We start from the raw sequence: 21,145 nt of genomic DNA on the forward strand, positions 1-21,145 counted from the left end.
AACTTTTCAAAAAGTTTTTATATAGAAAAAAACTATAGTATTTTAAGATTTATATATCACACAAATTAATTTAAAATTATTAAAAGTTTGATCAATTTATTAAATAACTTAAATATTTAAATGTTTTGATACTATTATTTTGCAGTTAAGTATTTAATACATAAATTGAAAAAATTTTAAAGTATCGAATATTTTAATTTTTTTTATATTTTAATAGCCAGGAGAATTGTTTGTTATCCGAGAAAAAATAATTATAAAAGTTTGTAAACACTTTTTCCATCGATTTTGAAGTGTAATTTAATTTGTTATAACTTAAAAAAAACGCGTGAACAAAAAAAGAAAAGAAAAAGAAACATTATCAATAGTAAATTATGAGTTTACTATTTAGAATATAATTTACTTTTTATAATATAATTAACTATTCATAATACAAGTTACTGGTCATAATAAAATTCATTAATCATGATCCTATACAGTGTGGAGGATTATGAATAGTAAATTGTGGATAAACTACACACAATAGTAAATTACGGGTTAACTATTCATAATGATCAATTAAGGGTTTATCATTCATAATAGAATTTACTATTCATAATAGAATTAAATTTTCATAATACCATTTACTAATCATAATAATGGCAATTACTAAGAATAATATATTTTACTATTCATAATAAAATGTACTATTGGTAATAGAATTTACTAATCATAATGGCATTTACTAATCATAATAAAATTTACTTTTCCTAATGGAATTTACTAATCAAAGAGCATTTACTTTTCCTAGTGGAATTTACTAATCATAATGGAATTTACTATTCATAATGGAATTTACTAATCATAATAGAATTGACTAATCATGGTGTGATTTACTGATAATAATGTCATTTACTATTCACAATAGAATTTAGTAATCATAATACAATGAACTATTCATAATGGCATTTACTAATCATAATACAATTTACTATTCATAATGGTATTTACGAATCAAAATAGAATTTACTATTTATAATAGAATTTACTATTCATAATAAAATGTACTATTCCTAATAGAATTTACTAATCATAATGGCAATTACCAATCATAATAAAATTTACTTTTCCTAATGGAATTTACTAATCAAAGAGCATTTACTTTTCCTAGTGGAATTTACTAATCATAATGGAATTTACTATTCATAATCGAATGTACTAATCATGATGTGATTTACTGATAATAATGTCATTTACAATTCACAATAGAATTTACTAATCATAATACAATTTACTTTTCACAATGGAATTTACTTTTCCTAATATAATTTACTAATCATAAAAGAATTTACTTTTCATAGTGGAATTTACTAATCATAATGAAATTTACTATTCATAATAGAATTTACTAATGCTAATACAATTTCCTATTCATAATAGAATTTATTTTTCATAATGACATTTACTAGTAATAATAAAATTTACTAATCATAATGGAATTTACTAATAATAATAAAATTTACTATTCATACTGGTATTCACGACTCAAAATCGAATTCACTATTCATAATAAAATTTACTTTTCATAATTGCATTTATTAATCATAATAGAATTTACTGATCATAATGTCATTTACTATTCACAATAGAATTAACTAATCATAATACAATTTACTTTTCATAATGGAATTTACTAATCATAATAGAATTTACTTTTCATGTTGGAACTTACTAATCAGTATGTGATTTACTAATCTTAATAGAATTTACTATACATAATAACATTTACTAACCATAATACAATTTACTATTTATAATAGAATTTACTAATCATAATATAATTCACTGATCATAATGTAATTTACTATTCATAATAGTATTTACTTTTTTTAATGGAATTTACTAATCATAATACCATTTACTATTCATAATAGAATTTACTAATCATAATGAAATTTACTATTCATGATAAGAATTGACTAATCCTAATACAATTTTCAATTCATAATAGAATTTCTTTTTCACAATGTCATTCACTAGTCATAATGAAATTTACTAATCATAATGGAATTTACTAATAAAATAGCATTTACTTTTTCCTAGTTGAATTTACGAATCATAATGACATTTAGTAATCATAATAGAATTTACTAATCATATTAGATTTTACTGATCATAATGTCATTTACTATTCACAATAGAATTTACTAATCTTAATACAATTTACTTTTCATAATGGAATTTACTAATCATAATAGAACTTACTTTTCATAGTGGAATTTATTATTCATAATAGAATTTACTGCACATAATGAGATTTACTAACCATAACACAATTTACTATTCATAATAGAATTTACTAATCATAATGGAATTTACTAATCATAATAGAATTCACTGATCATAATGTCATTTACTATTCATAATGGGATTTACTAATCATAATAAGATTTACAAAATACAATAGATTTGAATAAACATATTAGAATTTACTAATCATAATAAAATTTACTAATCCTAATAGAATTCACTAAGCATAATAGAATTTAATATTTATCATGGAATTTACTAATCATAATAGAACTTAATATTCATAATAGAATTTACTATTCATAATGGAATTTACTAATCATAATAGAATTTAGCAACCATAATAGAATTGACTATTCATAATAGTATTTACTAATCATAATACAATGTTCTATTCATGATGGCATTCACGAATCAAAATAGAATTTACTATCCATAATAGAATTTACTTTTCATAATGGTATTTACTTATTATAATAGAATTTACGGATTATCATAGCATTTACTATTCATAATACAATTTATTATTCTTAACAGAGTCTGCTAATCATAATGGCATTTACTAATCATAATGAAATTTACGAATCATAATGACCATCAATAATCATAATGGAATTTACTTTTCCTAATGGAATTTACAAATCATAATAGAACTTACTATTCATAATATAATGTATTAATCATCATAGAATTTAATATTCACAATAGCATTTATTTTTCATAATAGAATTTACTATTCATAATGGAATTTACTAATCATAATACGATTTAGTATTCATAGTAGAATTTACTAATCATGATAGATTTTACTTTTCCTAATGGTATTTACCAATAATAATGGCATTTACTAATCATAATGACCTTTACTATTCATAATAGAATTTATTTTTCATAATAGCATTTACTAATCATAATAGAATCTGCTATTCATTATAGAATTTACTATTCGTAATATAATTTACTAATCATAATACAATTTACTATTCATAGTAGTAAATTCCGTATTTCAACCACTGCATTCCCAGAAGTTCAAAAATGTGAAATAACCTTTTCTCCAACTAGACTAGAATATTCCCCAAAAAACCGAAATGATAACTTTCCAAAATAAAAACTTACTTGTTGCACAGGTGGCTGCATTCCACTCAAAGGTTTCTGGTGCGCCCCCGCTTGAAAATTGGTCATCGGCGGCTTCTGCTGATTCGTCAAAGGCGGTCCCGCGAGATTAGTATACGTTAATTGAGCAGCTCCGTGAGGATTCGGTGGATACTTGTTCGCCTGACTAGCTAAATTTTGTTGTGCACTGTACAAATTTTGTCCCTGTGGTGGCGCCGATCCAGCCAAAAAATTAGTACTCTCTCCACCCAAAACACTCGGCCGAGGATTGTTTACATTCTGCAGATTCGGAACATTCTGTCCGCCTGCTGGCAGATTTTGCACCTTTGGAATATTCGGAACATTTGGAATATTTGGAATATTCTGAATTGGAGGTGGAATTCCATACTGATTTCCGATTGGAGGAGCAAACCTCGGACTAGAACCCGGACCCATTTTCTGTATTGGCTGAGCATTCGCAAACATTTGCGCAGAACTCAAATTCTGCATCGGAGGTGGATTCTGATTACTGAAGAAATTCTGCGATCCCATTTTATTGTGAAAGGATTGACCGCCCGGATTTGGTGGATTCGTTCCGAAATCCGCTGGAGGTCGCGGAATCGATTGCGGATTTTGGAAATTCTGATTGCTACTTTGGTTCGGCTGATAATTCGGATTCGACTGCTGGTAATTCTGATTTTGGAAATTCTGACTTTGGAGAGCAACAGGATTGGAAATTGGTTTCGGATCTGATGGAGTCGGAATATTTGGTTGGCTCTGATTCGAAGGACTCAGAGTCGGCAGATGATTAGTTTGACCTTGAATCTTTTGACTGGAACTATCGCTATCAGGGAATCTTGAGGAAAAGAAGGGTTCCGTTTTCGGTTTGCTTTCCAAAGTTACCGGATTTGAAACTGACATCGCGCCTTTTTGGAATGCCGATTGTGAATTAATCGGAACTTGAGCTCCTGCAATTGTCATTCCTCCAGTCGCGGCTGGAATGCCGCCGGGAAGTGAGGAAGGATTTTGGAACTGAAGAGGAGGAACTGGACTTGGTTGGTTTTGAGGAACTCGAGAATGTGAAATTGGACTTGGATTTTGCGGGGAGGGCTGTTTCCCATTGATTGGCGGCATTTGGGGTCTCCATTGAGATTGTAGACCTGGATTTCGCAGATATTGGGTTGGAGATCCATCCCGAGATGCATCTCTCGAAGGGTCTCGTGATGATTGTGAAGAGGGAGTAGTACCTGTTTTAAAAACGAAGTATTTTAAATATGTAGTTTATTTTTCAAGGAATCTGTATTCTGATACCTATCCATTAAGCCACTAAAGATATCGGAAGAAGAATCCTTTTTCGAAAATATTTTCGCTTACGCTACTGCAGAGTCCAATAGAGGAATCCTGTTTTTTAATTCTTTCCCTTAGGCTACTAGAAAGATGAAAAAAAGCATTCTTTTTCATAGACATTTCCCTTTTTCAAAAATATTTTCCCTTACGCTACTAGGAAGATAGAAAAAAGAATCCTTTTTCAAAAACACTTTCTTTTATCAAAAATACTTTCCCTTTAGCTACTAGAAAAGGAGAATTGTTCAAAAATTCTTTCCGTTGAGCTACTGCAGAGATCAATAGAAGAATCCATTTTTTTAACACTTTCCCTTAAGCTACTAGGAAGATAGAAAGAAGAATCTTTTTCAAAAATACTTTCCCTTGAGTTACTAAAGAGATCAATAGAAGAATCCTTTTTTTAAATACTTTCCCTTATGCTACTAGAAAGATGAAAAAAGAATTATTTTTCATAAATACTTTCCCTTTTTCAAAAATACTTTCCCCCAAGTTACTAGGGAGATCGAAAGAAGAATGCTTTTTTAAAAACACTTTCTTTTTTCGATAGTTACTATCCCTTAAGCTACTAGATTAATCGAAAATAGAAACATTTTTCAGAAATACGTTCTTTTTTCAAATTTACTTTCCCTTAAGCTACTAAAAAACCGAAAAAAATAATCCCTTTTCAAAAATAATTTATTTTTTTTTTAAATAATACTTTTCATTAAGCTAATATAAAGATCGAAAGAAGAATCCTTTTTCAAAAATACATTCTTTTTTTCAATAATTACTATCCCCTAAGCTACTAGATGCATCGAAAAAAGAATTATTTTTCAGGAATGCTTTCTTTTTTTCAAATACACTAACCCTTAAGCTACTAGATAAATCGAAGAAAGAATGCTTTTTTAGAAATACTTTCTTTTTTTCAAAAATAATTTCCATTAGGCTACTAAATAAATCGAAAAGAAGAATCCTTTTTTAAAAATACTTTATTTATTGCAATAATTACTATCCCTGAAGCTACTAGATAAATCGAAACAAGAATCATTTTTCAGAAATACTTTTCATCGCAAAAATTACTATCCCTTAAGCTACTAGAGAGATCGGAAAAAGAAGCCTTCTTAAAAAATACTTTCCCTTAAGCTACAACAGACATCGAAAGAATCATTCTTTTTTAAAAATACTTTCCGTTAAGCTCCTAGAAAGATGAAAAAGAATCCTTTTTCATAATTAATATCCCTTAAGCTACTGGATAAATAGAAAAAGAAACCGTTTCCGGAAATACTTTCTTTTTTTCAAATATACTATCCCTTAAGCTACTAGATATATCAAAAAAAAAATAATTTTTTATAAGTACTTTCTTATGTTGAAATATGCTCTCCCTTAAGCTACTAGAGACACCGAAAAGAAGAGTCCCTTTTCAAAAATACTTTATTTTTTTCAATAATTACTATCCCTTAAGCTACTAAATAAATCGAAAAAAAAGAATCATTTTTCATAAATACTTTCTTTTTTTCAAATATACTATCCCTTAAGCTACTAAAAACACCGAAAAAATTCTTTTTTCAGAAATACTTTCTTTTGTTCAATGATACTTTCCCTTGAGCTACTAGATAAATCGAAAAAAGAATACTTTTTCAGATATACGTTCTTTTTTTCAAATACACATTCCCTTAAGCTACTAAAGAAACTAAAAGAATCCTTTTTTCAAAAATACTTTCTTTTTTTCAATAATACTTTCCATGAAACTACTATAGAGAACGAAAGAAGAATCCTTTTTCGAAAATACTTTCTTTTTTTTAAATATACTATCCATTAAGCTACTAGAGAGATCGAAAAAAGAATCACTTTTTAAGAAATACTTTCTTTTTTTATACACTATTCCTTAAGCTACTACAGACATCGAAAGAATAATTCTTTTTCAACAATACTTTCCCTTCAGCTACTAGAAAGATAAAAATGAATCCTTTTTAATAATTAACATCCATTAAGATATTTGATAAATCGAAGAAAAAACTTTTTCAGAAATACTTTCTTTTTTTCAAAAATTAAAATCCCTTAAGCTACTGGAGAGATCGAAAAAAGTATAAATTTTCAAGAAATACTCTCTTTTTTCAATAATTAATATCCCTTAAGTTACTAGATAAATCGAAAAAAGAATGCTTTTTTATAAATACTTTCTTTTTTCAAAAATAATTTCCATTAGGCTACTAGGGAGATCGGGAAAAGGATACTTTTTCAAAAATAATTTCCCTTAAGCTACAACAGACAACGAAAGAATCATTCTTTTTCAAAAATACTTTCCGTTAAGCTCCTAGAAAGATGAAAAAGAATCCTTTTTCATAATTAATATCCCTTAAGCTACTGGATAAATAGAAAAAGAATCCGTTTCCGGAAATACTTTCCTTTTTTCAAATATACTATCCCTTAAGCTACTAGATATATAAAAAAAATTTTTTATAAGTACTTTCTTTTGTTCAAATATTCTCTCCCTTAAGCTACTAGAGACACCGAAAAGAAGAGTTCCTTTTCAAAAATACTTTATTTTTTTCAATAATTACTATTCCTTAAGCTACTAGATAAATAAAAAAAAAGAACCATTTTTCATAAATACTCTCTTTTTTTCAAATATACTACCCATTAAGCTAATAGAGAGATAAAAAAGAATCATTTTTTAAGAAATACTTTCTTTTTTTTATACACTATCCCTTAAGCTACTACAAACATCGAAAGAATAATTCTTTTTCAACAATACTTTCCCTTCAGCTACTTGATAAATCGAAAAAGAACCCTTTTTCAGAAATACTTCCTTTTTTTTCAAATATACTTTCCCTGAAGCTACTAGAGATATCAAAAGAAAAATCCTTTTTCAGAAATACAGAAATTCTTAATGCATTTTCAGACTAGATGGAGCTATGAATGAAAAATACTTTCAATTAAATTTGGCCCTGAAAAAATATCTTTAAAAAGCCTAAAATAGCTTCTTAAAAAGTAGCTTAAGGGAAAATCACCGCACCCAACTGACAGTCGCAAGTTATGTGGTTCAATATCCAGCCGAAAGAAAGATATTTTTTTAGAACTAATTTTATTTTTGTTGTTGCTCTATTACTTACCAGAATAAAATTGACCGCCGTTTTGTGGAGGCTGAATGGCACTGGGCTGACCATTTAGGACAGGTGGTGGTCCACTTTTTAGTGTAGAATCCGCATCCGGGTTTGTTTGATAATAGTTGCCTAGTTGAGACATTATGCTCGGTATAAAATCTCTGAAACTGGAAAAAGATTGCGGAATAAGTTAGAAATCCTGTTTGAAATTATGTAGTTTCGTGGAAAATTTGCATAAACGATGAATTTAAAGTTTTTTTTTACTAGGTGTAAATCAATATTAGGTATAAAATATTTTTTAATAGTTTGGATAAGTTTAAGAAAACAAATACTAGTCAAAAATATTTAAAAACTAAAAAACAATTAAGTTTTAAAATTATTTTTCTCTCTTAAATTATAATTAACACCCAATTTTTTTTATTCTGGATTGAAAACATTTTTCTGGTTGCAAATTCAACAACTTTATTGAAAATGACTCTTTTTTGTTTGAAAAATCATCTCTTTCGGTAGAAATATATATTTTTTTAAATTAAAATTGCAAATATTTGGTTTGAAATTAAAATCCTTTTCATCTGATTTGTCTTTTTTGATGAATGACTCTTTTTGATTTTAAAATTAAATATTTTTAAAAATTAATTTTTTTGTAGAAAATCCGTTTCATTTGGAAAATATTTCATGCTTTTTTAGTTAAAAATAGAACTGGTAGAAAAGTAAACAATTTATTCGAAAATTTAACTATTTAGTTTAAAATTGATGTATCCTGTTGAAAATTCGTCTTTTTTTATTTAATCCAACTGTTTTATTTTATTTTAAACTAAAATATATATTTTTTTAATATCAAAGATCACATTTTTGTTAAAAATTCATGAGGTCAGAAATTCAAGTTCTTGGTTGAAAATGAAACTACATTTTTAAAAGATCTTTTTTTTTTTTTGAAAATTCTTAATTTTGGTTTACAAAATCGTTTTTTTTTTTTTAGTTAAAAGTTAATTTTTTTTAACTGAAAAATGATCGAATTTGTTGAAAATTAAACTGGATGGTTGTAAATTAACATTTTTTCAAAATTCACATTTTCGGTCAGAAAATTCATGCATTTTGTTTAAAAAAATCCCTTTTGGTTAAATAGTTAAATACAACCTTTTTTGTATAGTAACTTTATTGTTAAATAACGGAAAAAATGGTATTTTAGAAAAAATAAAACATAAACATTGTTTTATATTCATATTGCATTATTCACATTTTAAAAATAATTTAAACAACAATTTAAACAAAACTATTAGGTTGAATATTCCTTTAAACTTTCAAAATTTAATTGACAATTCACTTCTATTGTAAAAATTGATGTTTTTTGGAAGAAAATTAATTTTGTTTGTTGAAAATTCATTTTTTTACTGGAGAATTAGTTTGTTCTTATTCAAAATTAATTTTTTTAACTTTAAATTTAACTAATCAATCTTTCGTCGAAAATTTATATTTTTTGATAGACATTTAGTCTTCTTGTTTAATAATTTATCTATTCCACTAAAAAATCATCTCTTTTGTCAAAAATGCATTTTTTGGATTGTAAATTCAAATTTTTTGTCAAAAATTCTGTTTTTGGTTTGAAAATTCAGCATTTTGGACGATATGTTTATCTTTTTTATTATTAATTGAAACATCGTTCTTGGTTACAAATTTCTGTATTGAAACATTTTTTTTATTCAACATTAATTTTTTTGACTCAAAATTGAACTATTTCGTTAACAAATCAATTTTTTGGTTGAAAATCAATTTATGTTGATAAAAAATGACCTTTTTTGTTGAAAATTCGTTTTTTTTATTGCAAATTAATTTGTTCAACTGCAAATTAATGTGCCTCAATTTTGATTAAAAATCTGTATTTTTTAGTGAAAATTTAAAAAGTAATTGGGCGAAAATGCGTCTTTCTTGAATTTAAGGTTGAAAATGCAACTATTTCAATAGAAAATTCAATTATTTCGGTACTCTCTTTCTGGTTAAAGTTATTTTTTTAAACTAAAAATTGAATTGTTTCATTTTTGTTAAAAATTCGTCTTTTTTAGTTCAAAATTCATGTGCTTTTTTGAAATTATTTTGTTAAAAAACTTGTCTTTTTTGGTAGAAAATTTCACATATTGGATTGAAAATTAATTTTGTTGTTGTTAAAGATTCATTATTTTAGTTAAGAATATTAATCTTTTCGCGGTCTAATTTACCTTTTTAGTTGAAAATTTATATATTTGGCCGAGAATTTAACCATAGTTTGAAAATTCCTTTAAAAATTAAAAATTTAGTTGAAAATTATTTTTTTTTTTTTGGTTGAAAATTAATTTTTTCATTGAAAATTAGTTTTTTTATTCACGATTAATTTTTTTAACGTAAAATTTAACTATTCAATGTTTTGTCAAAACTTGATCCTTTTTATACACATTCTATCCTCTTGGTTCAAAATTCATCTGTTTGATTGAAAATTTAACTATTTTATTAAAATTTCATCCATTTTTGTTTGAAACTTTGTCTCTTTTATGTCAAAAATTCATATTTTAGGTATATATTTTATATTTTATTTTATATTTTTAGCTGAAAATTTGTGTATTCTATTTTTGTCTAAAATGTATCTTTTAAGATAGACATAAAATCTTCTTAACTGAAAATTTAACTCTTTCGTTGAAAATTCATCTGTTTGAGTAAAAGCTTGTCTTTTTTGGTAGAAAATTTACATTTTGGATTGAAATTTTTCTTTTTTGCAGGTTCATTATTTTAGTTAAAAATTAATGCCTGTTTAAAAATTTAATTACTATATTGAAAATTCGTTTTTTTGTTTATTGTAAAAATGAATGTTTTAAATGAAAACTTAACTGTAATAGATTAAGAACTCCTTTAAAAATTCAAAATTTGGTTGAAAAAGCATGTCTTTTTGGTTAAAAATTAACTTTTATGGTTGAAAATTAATTTCTTTCATTAAAAATTATTTTTTTTTATTCAAAGTTAATTTTTTTCAAAGAAAAATTTAAATATTCTATTTTTTGTCGAAAATTTATCTTTTTAGGTAGACTTCTTGGTGGAAAAGTAATTTGTTTGCTTAAAAATTTAACTACTTTGTTGAAAATTCCTTCTTTTTTCTAAAAAAATGAATTTTTTTACTGAAAATTTAACTTTTCCAAGTTTGCTTTACAATTTATCTTTTTCACTTAAAAATTCAGCTATTCTTGAAAACTACTGCATTTTGTTGAATTTTTTTTTTTTTGTAGAATATTAATATTATTGTTAACTAATTCACCTTTTTGGTTAGAAATTTAACTACTAGGTTAATATTCCTTTAAAAATTCAAAATTTGGGTAAAAATTTGCATTTTTTGATAAAAATTGATGCTTTTTAGAAAAAAATTAATTATTTTGATTGAAAATTATTTTTTTTTAGTGAAAATTCGTTTCTTTATATTCAATATTGATTTTTAACAGAAAATTCATCTGTTGGTTTGCAATTTTTTCCTTTTTTCGAAGAAAATTCATCGCTTAAGTTGGAAATTTAACTATTCGCTCAAAAATTCATTTTTTGACTGAATATTCATTATTTTCGTTAAAAACTCATTTCTTTGCTTACAAATTTAACTAATTTTTTGTGAAAATTAATTTTATTGACTGAAAATGTAATTATTACGTTTTAAAAAACCTTTATAAATTCAAAACTTGGTTTAAAATTAGTTTATTTACTTGAAAAATACATTTTTTAAATTAAAAATTCATATTTTTCACTGAAAATTAATTCCTTTGCATAAAAATTTAACTACTTTGTTGAAAATTAATTTCTTCTTAGTGAAAATTCATTTTTTTTACTAAAAATTATTCTTTTTGGTTGAAAAATTATTTCTTTGATTAAAAATTAGTTTTTTTTCCTTATTAAACATTATTTCTTTAACTAAAAATTCAACTATTCAATATTTTTTTTAAAATGTATCTTTTATGATAAACATTTAATTTTCTTGGTTGATAATTTGTCTTCTTTTTGTAAAAAAAATTCACATTTTGGGTTAAAAAATTAACTACGGGTTAAAATTTAACTATTTTGTTGAAAATTCGTTTTTTTTTATTTGTTAAAAATGTTTTTTTTTTAATGTGGCTATTCCATTTTTGTTAAGAAATTTATCTTTTTAAGTTAAAAATTCATTTCTCGTCTTTTTTTTGACGTTGAAAATTCAATTATTTTGGTAGAAAATGAATATTTTTGGGTTGAAAATTTAACTATTTTGATAAAAATTTCGTTTCTCTTCATTGGAAATTAATTATTTTTACTGTGAATGTAAGCCTTGCAGTTTTTCGTTCAAAATTAATTTTTTAAAGCAAGTTTTCGTTTTCAAAACTAATTATTTCAATTTTAAATAATTCTATGAAAATATTTAAAAAATGGGAATTTTTCAGACGCTGAAAAAATTCAACTTTTGATTGATATTTGACAATAAAATTACTTTTTTTCGTTTAAAAATTCAAATTTAAATTCTGCAAAATATGTCTGGAATTGGTTAAATAATAAAATTGTACATTAGTAAGTCTTACATTTTTTTCATTTTTGGGTTTATCAAATTACGCAATCGGCATTATGGAAAAGCAACTATTACAGTTTTTGTTAAAAACAATCCAATTTTTAAATCAGAAATTCAACTAATTGATTAAAAGTTGAACTACTTTCTTAAAAGTTAATTTTGTTGATTGAAAACTCATAATTTTAGTTGCCAATTCGATTTTTCTGTTTGTTAAAAATTAATGTTTTTAACTGCAAATATAACTATTTTGTTAAAAATTGTAATGATTGGTAATCAATTTTTAAAAACAAAATAAAACATCTAATTTTCAACTAAAATGATGAATCTTTAATAAAGAAAATTTATTTTTATGAAATTTGTTCAACTTTCAACCAAGGAGATGAATTTTTGATCTAAAAAGATTAGTTTTCAACAAAAAATGTAATAGTTTATATTTAAACACAATAATTTTAATTCGAATAAAAAACAATTGGATTTAATCAGAAAATAATAATTTTCAAGAAAATACTTAAATCCTCAAGTGAAACAAATTAATTTTCAATCAAACTGTTGAATTTTTATTAAAAAAAAAAATATTTTCTCATAAAAAAGACGAATTTTGGAACCAAAAATACGAATTTTCTAAAAAACTGTTGAGTTTTCAAAATAAAAAAGTTTATTTTTATACCAAAAAATTGGACTTTAAACAAAAAGCGAATTGCCAATCGATTAGTGGAATTTTCAACAAACTATAGATTTTCAGTTGAAAACACGAATTATTAATAAACAAAAAAACAAATTTCAAACTAAAAATTATAAATCTTCAACTAAGAATATAAACTTTTCAGAAAGTAGTTCAACTTGTAATAAATGTTTTGAGTTTTTGAAACCTAAAAAGATGAATTTTTAACGAAAAATGTAATAATAGTTGATATTTTAGCAACAAAATATTTTATTTAAAAAAAAATCAATGGGATTTAACAATTTTTCAACAAAATGCATACATTTTTAACCAAATCTTTTATAGTTTTTCTAGAAAAAAATTTAATTTGCAACAAGAAAATATGAATTGTCAACAAAACAGTTAATTTACAACCGATCAATTATTTTTTGATAAAAAAGTTGAATTTTCAGTTAAAAAAAACTTTTTAACAGAAAAAAAACAATTGAATTTTTAACTAAAATTATAAATCTTTATTTAAAAAAAAAAAAAACTGTTATGAAAAATGTTAAAATTTCAAACAAGAAAATGAATTTTTGACCTAAAAAATAAAAGAATTTAGAAAAAAAATTTATTAATTTATATTTAAACAAAATAATTTTAATTCAAATAAAAAACAATTGGATTTATTAAAATAAAAAACAGTTGGATTTAACCAAAAATACGCATTTTCAACATACTTACATTTTTAAACAAATAATTGATTTTTAAACTATAATAATGAATCTTCTACCCAAAAAAAACTTAATTTTTAACCCAAAAGTTGAATTTCCAATCCAAAAGAAGAATTTTATACCAAAAAATAAAAATTTTCAACAAAATAGATGAATTTTCAACATTTAATTGAAAATAAATTTTGTTTAATCAGTAAATTGTAACAAAAATATTTTTAAAACCCTAAGACAAAAATTGGAATGAATATTTAAATTATTATTTATCTCTTAAAAAAATAATTTTCGACAAAAAATTTAATAGTTAAATTTTTAGTTGAAGCATTTTTTTTTTAAACCAAAAATATAAACTTTTGAAAAAGTACTTCAAACTGCAATAAATTAGTTGAGTTTTTAAAACCTAAAAAAATTGAATTTTGACATTAAATGTAATAGTTGATATTTCAACCAACCAATATTTTAATTTAAAATTAAATACAATTGGATTTACCAAAAAAATAAGATTTTTCAATAAAATAGTCAAATTTTTAAGCAAAGAAATTAATTTTTAAACTAAATTAATTAATCGCCTAAGAATAATTAAATTTTCAGCCAAGAAGAAAATTTGTTGGTTGATTTGTTTAATATAAAATAAATAAATTTAAGAACTAGATTGTAAAGAAAGTATTTTTTTAAACCCTGAGGACGAAAATTATAATTAATATTTAAATTATAATTAAATATGTGTCAAAAACGATAAATATACGACAAAAAGAGAATAGTTTTAAATTTTTAGTTGAAAAAATTAATTATCAATCAAAAAATCTAATTTTGACAACCGATCAGTTGAATTTTGAAGAAAAAAAAAATAGTTAGATTTTCAGTTCAAAAAATTAATTCTTAACAAAAAAATAGAATTTTTAATATTAAATATAAATATTCAAATGAATTTTGTACCAAAAAAAGACAAGTTAAGAAATTTAATTTTTCGGTTTTAAAATACATTTTTTTGTTTTGAAAGCTCAAATGGTTTTTTTAGAAAATTCGTATTTTTTGTTCAAAAATTCGTCTTTTTTAGTATAAAATAAATCTCTTGATAACAATTGAACTGTTTGCTTGAAAATTCTTCTTTTTTGATTAAATACAATTGTTTTTTATTAAAAATTAATGTTTTTAACGGAAAACTTAACTATTTTGTTGAAAATTCACTTTTTCGGGTTAAAAATTCAACTGTTTTGCAAAAAAAAAAATTCTCATTTTCCACTTTAGAATTAAACATTTTAGTAGTTAAACTAATTATTTGGTTGAAAATGTATGTATTTTCATAAAAACTCGTCATTTTTTGGTTAAAACCAAATATTTTTTATTTTAAACAAAAATATTTTCAGGTTGAAAGATCAAATATTACATTTTTCGTTGAGAAATTCATCTTTTTAGATAAAAAAATCAACAAATTGGTTCAAAGTTACACTACTTTCTTAAAAGTTCATTTTCTTAAATAAATATTCATAAATCTAGTTGCAAATTTAATTGCTTTTTTTCGTTTAACATTCATATTTTTAATTGAAAATTAAACTATTTTATTCAAAATTCAACTGATTGATTTACATGAAATTTATTGTTAAAAATTCATATTTTAGGGTTTTAAATTCAACTTTTCTGTGAAAAATTCATATTTTCAGGTGAAAAAAAGAAAACTTTTTTATAGGAAACTCTACTCATTCGAAGAATATTTCATGTTTTTTTTTTTGTTTAACAATACAGCTGTTCGCAAATTTAACTGGTTTGAAAAAAATTCGTATCTGTAGCTGGAAAATTAAACAATTAAATTGAAATTATAATTATTCAGTTGAAAATTTATGTTCTTTCTTGAAAATTCGATTTTTTTTTTAAATAGAAAATCCGTTTTTCGAATCAAAATTAAAATTTTGGCTTCAGACTTAATTTTTTTTTCGACCCGAATTTGTCTTTTTAGGTTGAAAATGCAACTGTTTGCTTGGAAATTGGTCTAACTTCTTAAAAATTAATTTTTTTGTTGAAAATTCACATTTTTTAGTTGCAAATTTATCATTTCTGTGGAAAATGCATATTTTGGGACGACAAAATTTAATTTAAATTAAATTTCCATCGAAAATTTATGCATTTTCTTGAAAATTTGTTAATTTTTTTAAAAGAAAATCTATTTTTGTACAAAATTTCAAAATTTTGGTAGAAACTTAATTTATTTTCGATTAAAATTCTTCTTTTTAAATAAAAAATTCAACTGCTTCGTTGAACTACTTTCTTAAAATTTCATTTTTTTATTAAATCCATAATTTTTGTTGAAAATTAATTATTCTTTTTGCTAAATCATGCATCTTTTTAAATGAAAATTTAAGTATTTTATTGAAAATTCGAGATTCTTGTAATAAATGTGCATTGCTGACTCCAAAATTAAACATTTTTAAGTTGAAAGTTGAACATTTTCTTTGAAAATTCATTATTTTCGGATGAATAAATTAAATTTTTTACATAACAATTTAGTAGAAAATTTAACTATACCATTGAAAATATATGTATTTTCTTGAAAATTCGTTAATTTTTTCATAAATAATCCATTTGTTTAAATAACAATTTTTAGTTGAATGCTTTGTAGAAAATCAATTTTTTGTAGAAAATTCGATTTGTAGCTCGAAAATTAAACAATTTAATATAAATTATAACGATTTGATTAAAAATTTATGTATTTTCTTGAAAATTCTTTTTTTTAGTAAAGATTCATAATTTAAGTTGAAAGTTGATCATTCTTTTTGCTAAAAAATACATTTTTTAAATGAAAATTTGCAATACTTTGCTGAAAATTTAATTGTTTTGTAAAAAACTCGTCTATGTAGCTTAAAAATTAAACAATTTAGTAGAAATTATAATTATTCGGTTGAAAATTTATGTTTTTTATTGAATATTCGTTTATTTTTATAGAAATTATTATTTTTTAAATTTAATTTTTGTTTTAAACTTAATGTTTTTCTATGAGAATTCATCTTTTTGGGTTGAAAATTCAACTTCTTGCTTAAACGTTGAACTATTTTCTTAAAAGTTATTTTTTTTGGATTAAGATTCAAAATTTTATTTGAAAATTCATTATTCTTTTTGCTAAAAAATAAATTTTTTAACTGAAAATGTAACTATTTTGTTAAAAATTCAAATGTTTGCTAAAATTTCATGTTTTAAAAAAAAAATCAATTTTTTTATAAAAATTCAAATTTTTTTGTTAAAATCTAATTTTTCGATGAGAATTCACTTTTGATTGAAAATTCCACTCCTTTTTTGAAAGTTAAATTTTTTGGATGGAAATTTAACTTTTTTGTTAAAAATTCCACTTTTTTTATTTATTTCTTATTTGCGGCTCAAAAATTTAAAAAATTAGTAGAAAAATTAAACTTTTACGTTGAAACTTGATGATTTTTGTCTTAAAAATTCAATTTTTTGTTCAAAGTTGAACTACTTTCTTAGAAGATAATTTTTATAGTTGAAATTCATTATCCTTTTTCTAAAAAAATAATTTTTTTCACCGAAAATTTAAATGCTTTGTTGAAAATTAAACTGTTTTGTAGAAAATTCGTATTTGTACCTCGAAAATTTAACAATTTAGTTGAAATTATAATTATTCTGTTGAAATTTTATGTTTTTTCTTGAAAATTCGCTTTTTTCTATAGAAAATCTTAGAAATAGAAATTATCTTTTCAGGTTGAAAATGCAACTGCTTGCTTAAAAATTGAACTAATTTCTTAAAAGTTAATTTTTATAGTTGAAAATTCATTATTATTTTAGCTGAAAAATGTATTTTTTAACTGAAAATTAAATTATTTTGTTCAAAACCCAACAGAATGATAGAAAAGTAATTTTGTTGATAAAATATCACATTTTTAGTTGTAAATTTATCATTTTTATGGAAAATGCATATTTTCGGATGAAATAATTAAATTTTTTATAACAACTTATTTGAAAATTGATCTATTCCATTGAAAATTTATGCATTTTCTTGAAAATTCGTTAATTTTTTTTTTTATAGAAAATCTATTTTTTTAATAAAAATTCAAATTTTTGGTAGAAACTTAATTTTTTATAAGAATTCGTCTTTATGTGTTGAAAATTCAACTTCTTACTTAGAAATTAAACTACTTTCTTAAAAGTTAATTTTTATGGTTGAAGATTCATGATTTGAGTTGTAAATTGATTATCCATTTTGTTAAAAAACACATTGTTTTAACTGAAAATTTAAATATTTTGTTGAAAATTTAACTTTTTGTGGAAAATTTGTTCAATTATTCGTTTGAAAATTTATATATGTTTTTGAAAATTAATTTTTTTACAGAAAATCAATTTTTTTATGAAAATGCATTACCCTTTTTGCTAAAAAATAATTTTTTTCACTAAGAAATTTAATTAAGTTATTGAAAATTCAACTGTTTTGTAGAAAATTCTCATTTTCAGCTCGAAAATTAAACAATTTACAGAAATATTTAACTTTTCGATTGAAAATTGATGTGTTTCGTTAAAAAACAATTTTTTTTAAAACAAAAACCGATTTTTTAAAGAAAAATTCAAATTCTTTGTTAATATTCGGTTGAAATTTTTAATATTTTCATGAAAATCCATTTTTTTATGAATAAAAAATCAATTTTTTGATAAAAATTCAAATTTTGGTTGGAAGTTGAACTCCTTTTTTTAGAGTTAATTTTTATTATTGAAAATTCATTACGCATTCGCCAAAAAAAAGGTTTTTAACTGAAAATTGATCTAAATGGTTAAAATTTAACGGTTTTCTAGAAAATCCGTATACGTTATTCGAAAATTAAAAAAATGTAGCAGAAATTTTAACTATGTAGTTGAAAATTTATGTACTTGCTTGAAAATTCCTATTTTTTAAAAATAAAAATCAAATTTTTCGTTAAAACTTACTATTTTTTCGATGAGAAAATTTATTTTTTTAGGATGAAAATTCAACTCCGTGGTTGAAAGTTGAACTTTGGCTAAAAAAAGAATTTTTTTTAACGGAAAATTCAACTATTTTATTGAAAATTGAAATGATTGATTGTGAGTTAAATTTTTTGATGAAAATTCACCTTACTGGTTGAAAATTTAACGTTTTTGCGGAATATTCGTATTTTCGGATGTGAATTCAAATGTTTTGAAAAAAAAATCGCATTTTTTTGATAAAAAATTGAAGAATGAAGTAGAAAATTTAACAATTTGATTGAAACTGTACGTATTTTCTTTTAAAATTAATTCTTTTTTTTATAGAAAATATAATGTTTTTATAAAAAATAAGATATTTCGTTGAAAATTCATTATTCTCTTTGGTAAAAAGTAAAATTTTGAACTAAAAATTTCACGATTTTGTTGAAAATTCAACTGTTTTGTAAAAAATTCGCATTTGCGGCTAGAAAATTAACAAATTTAGTAAAAAATATACGTATTTGTTTTCAAAAGTCGTTTTGAATTTTCCAATTCTAACTATAAAAAATAAACTCCACAATAATTATTTTTCTGACACATTTTTCTGCATCGTTCATTGACGTCTTAACCTCTCCGTGACACCAACTTTCGTCAGATTTAGAAAATTCTAATAATTCCAAACATATTACTTGAACGCAAACAAAAGTTAAAAATGCACCAAAATAACAGGTAATTCTGCACAAAAATGAACCAGATCAATCGCGACGAGTGTAATTTCTTTTTAACAAACGGGGAAAAACCTAGGAAAATTTTGACAACTCGTAAGAGGCCAAAAGTCAACCTCAAAATTTCCACTCGCCCAAAGTCCACTTTTTACCCGATTTTGAAAATCACAAATCTCGGTGACTTAATTTTCAGCACTAAAAAGTGAATTTCCAAACTTGGAAACACCAGTCGTAAACATCGAGACACTTAAAAAGTTTATTATTACCGATTTCGAATAGGCGTGAAGGTTAAAACGTCATCGCAAAGCGACACTGATGACGGGGAACCTCACAAAAAAAGTCTTTTTATTTCACTATTTTTTTCCTTTCCTACCTTTTTCTTTTTGTCTCGAGTCAAGGAATTATCCAGTGTTATATTTCGGGTCTGACAAATTCACTCATTGCACTCGAAAAGGGTGAAAAATCGTCAAATTATCGGGCAAAGGAAACTCCAAACGACACACAACATTACGTGGCAGGCCCAGGCGATTGCCGCGCCTTTACACACGAGCGGATGAGAGGTACACTAAGGGACTCAATTTTGGGAACTTATTGAACTGCGCTTGCGTCGCGCCGACAATCCGATTAGCCTCTGTTAGTGCGCTGATTTTGAATTATATAAATATTCAGATTTAATATTTATAATAAATAATGATTGAGAAATGCCCAAATAGAATTTTTCTAATCCTAAAAGTAAGAGTTAGGAGTGGCAGATACAAAAAAGTTGATTTTATTGAAAAGGAGGTTATCAATTCTGAGTTCAGAGAAGTAAATCGTTTTTGTTTCTCCCAATGATTAATCTCCTCGCTGTCAAGTTTGAAAATTAAATTTTGGTTTATTTCAAAACAGGTGGCTTAAAATAAATTCACTGAAATAACCAGAAATCAATTAAGAATAATTAATTACTGCAGTGATAAATCTTATATCATACATTTATTAATAACTTGAAGAAGACCTGAATTGCAAAAAAGTGATTTTGAATTTAAAGTAATTTAAGTCCATGATTAGCATCAGTAATAATCTTATTGATTATTGAAGAATAATTAAATGTGATTCTAGAGCGCATCTAAATTTCAAATAGAACCTTAGAACAGTATAACCGAATTTCATAACTGTTCTTAATTAAGAAAATTCAAATCTTTCCAGATTTTATTGAATACAACAGAGAAAAGGTACATACTCCTGAAAAATTCTTATTTAAAGTATTCATTTAATTTAAAAAGGAATAAATGGGGTTCAACTAAAAATATAACTTTATTTATAACATAAGATCCTTGAAAGGTGTCGTTGTATAAATATTATAAAAGATATAATATTGTATACGAATAATCAAATCATATGTGTACTATTAAAACAAATATTTTTTGCTCAAAAACTTAAAATTCTTGTTGCCTTTTTATTAACATTTTGAAACATTAAATATGCTAATTAAAAGAATAAGTCTGTTTTTTCTTAAGTGAGAATTATTACCGTTTTTTGCATCAAAATCGCATTATTTCCCATCTGTTAGTTCATAATTCTAATTTAGGATTAAAAAAATACTTTGGATGCATTTTCCCATCATTATTTATTATAAACACGGAATTTTAATATTTATATAATTCAAACTCAGCACGCAGTGGTCGGCGCGACGCAAGCGCAGTTCAAAAAGTTCCAACGATTGGGAACACTGCGAGGCAGAGATGGGCCAGTAAAATACCCTAGGTAATTCACGTAGTTTATCACCTTTAAATTACTAGGTACTTTACGTC

At 23.8% G+C, this 21,145-nt stretch overlaps 1 protein-coding gene across 3 annotated transcripts in view; it reads right to left on the minus strand.

Moving 5' to 3' along the window:
• The window catches only part of LOC117182273 (protein transport protein Sec24A), an 82,959-nt gene extending 63,093 nt beyond the window's left edge, over nt 1-19,866 (minus strand). The window contains exons 1-3 of one of the 3 annotated variants that reach the window (XM_033375428.1): nt 19,729-19,866; nt 7,815-7,972; nt 3,403-4,625 (exon numbers count right to left, since the gene is read on the minus strand). In XM_033375428.1, coding sequence (XP_033231319.1) covers nt 3,403-4,625; nt 7,815-7,947 — 1,356 coding nt within the window. In that variant the 5' untranslated portion in view covers nt 7,948-7,972; nt 19,729-19,866. Of the gene's footprint in view, nt 1-3,402; nt 4,626-7,814; nt 7,973-19,507; nt 19,585-19,621; nt 19,666-19,728 lie in introns of those variants that run through there. The other 2 variants (XM_033375509.1, XM_033375591.1) reach the window with 2 other exon arrangements.
• Between the last annotated feature and the right edge of the window lie 1,279 nt (nt 19,867-21,145).

Source organism: Belonocnema kinseyi, chromosome 1 (genome assembly GCF_010883055.1).
Source record: "Belonocnema kinseyi isolate 2016_QV_RU_SX_M_011 chromosome 1, B_treatae_v1, whole genome shotgun sequence".
NCBI lineage: Eukaryota > Metazoa > Arthropoda > Insecta > Hymenoptera > Cynipidae > Belonocnema > Belonocnema kinseyi.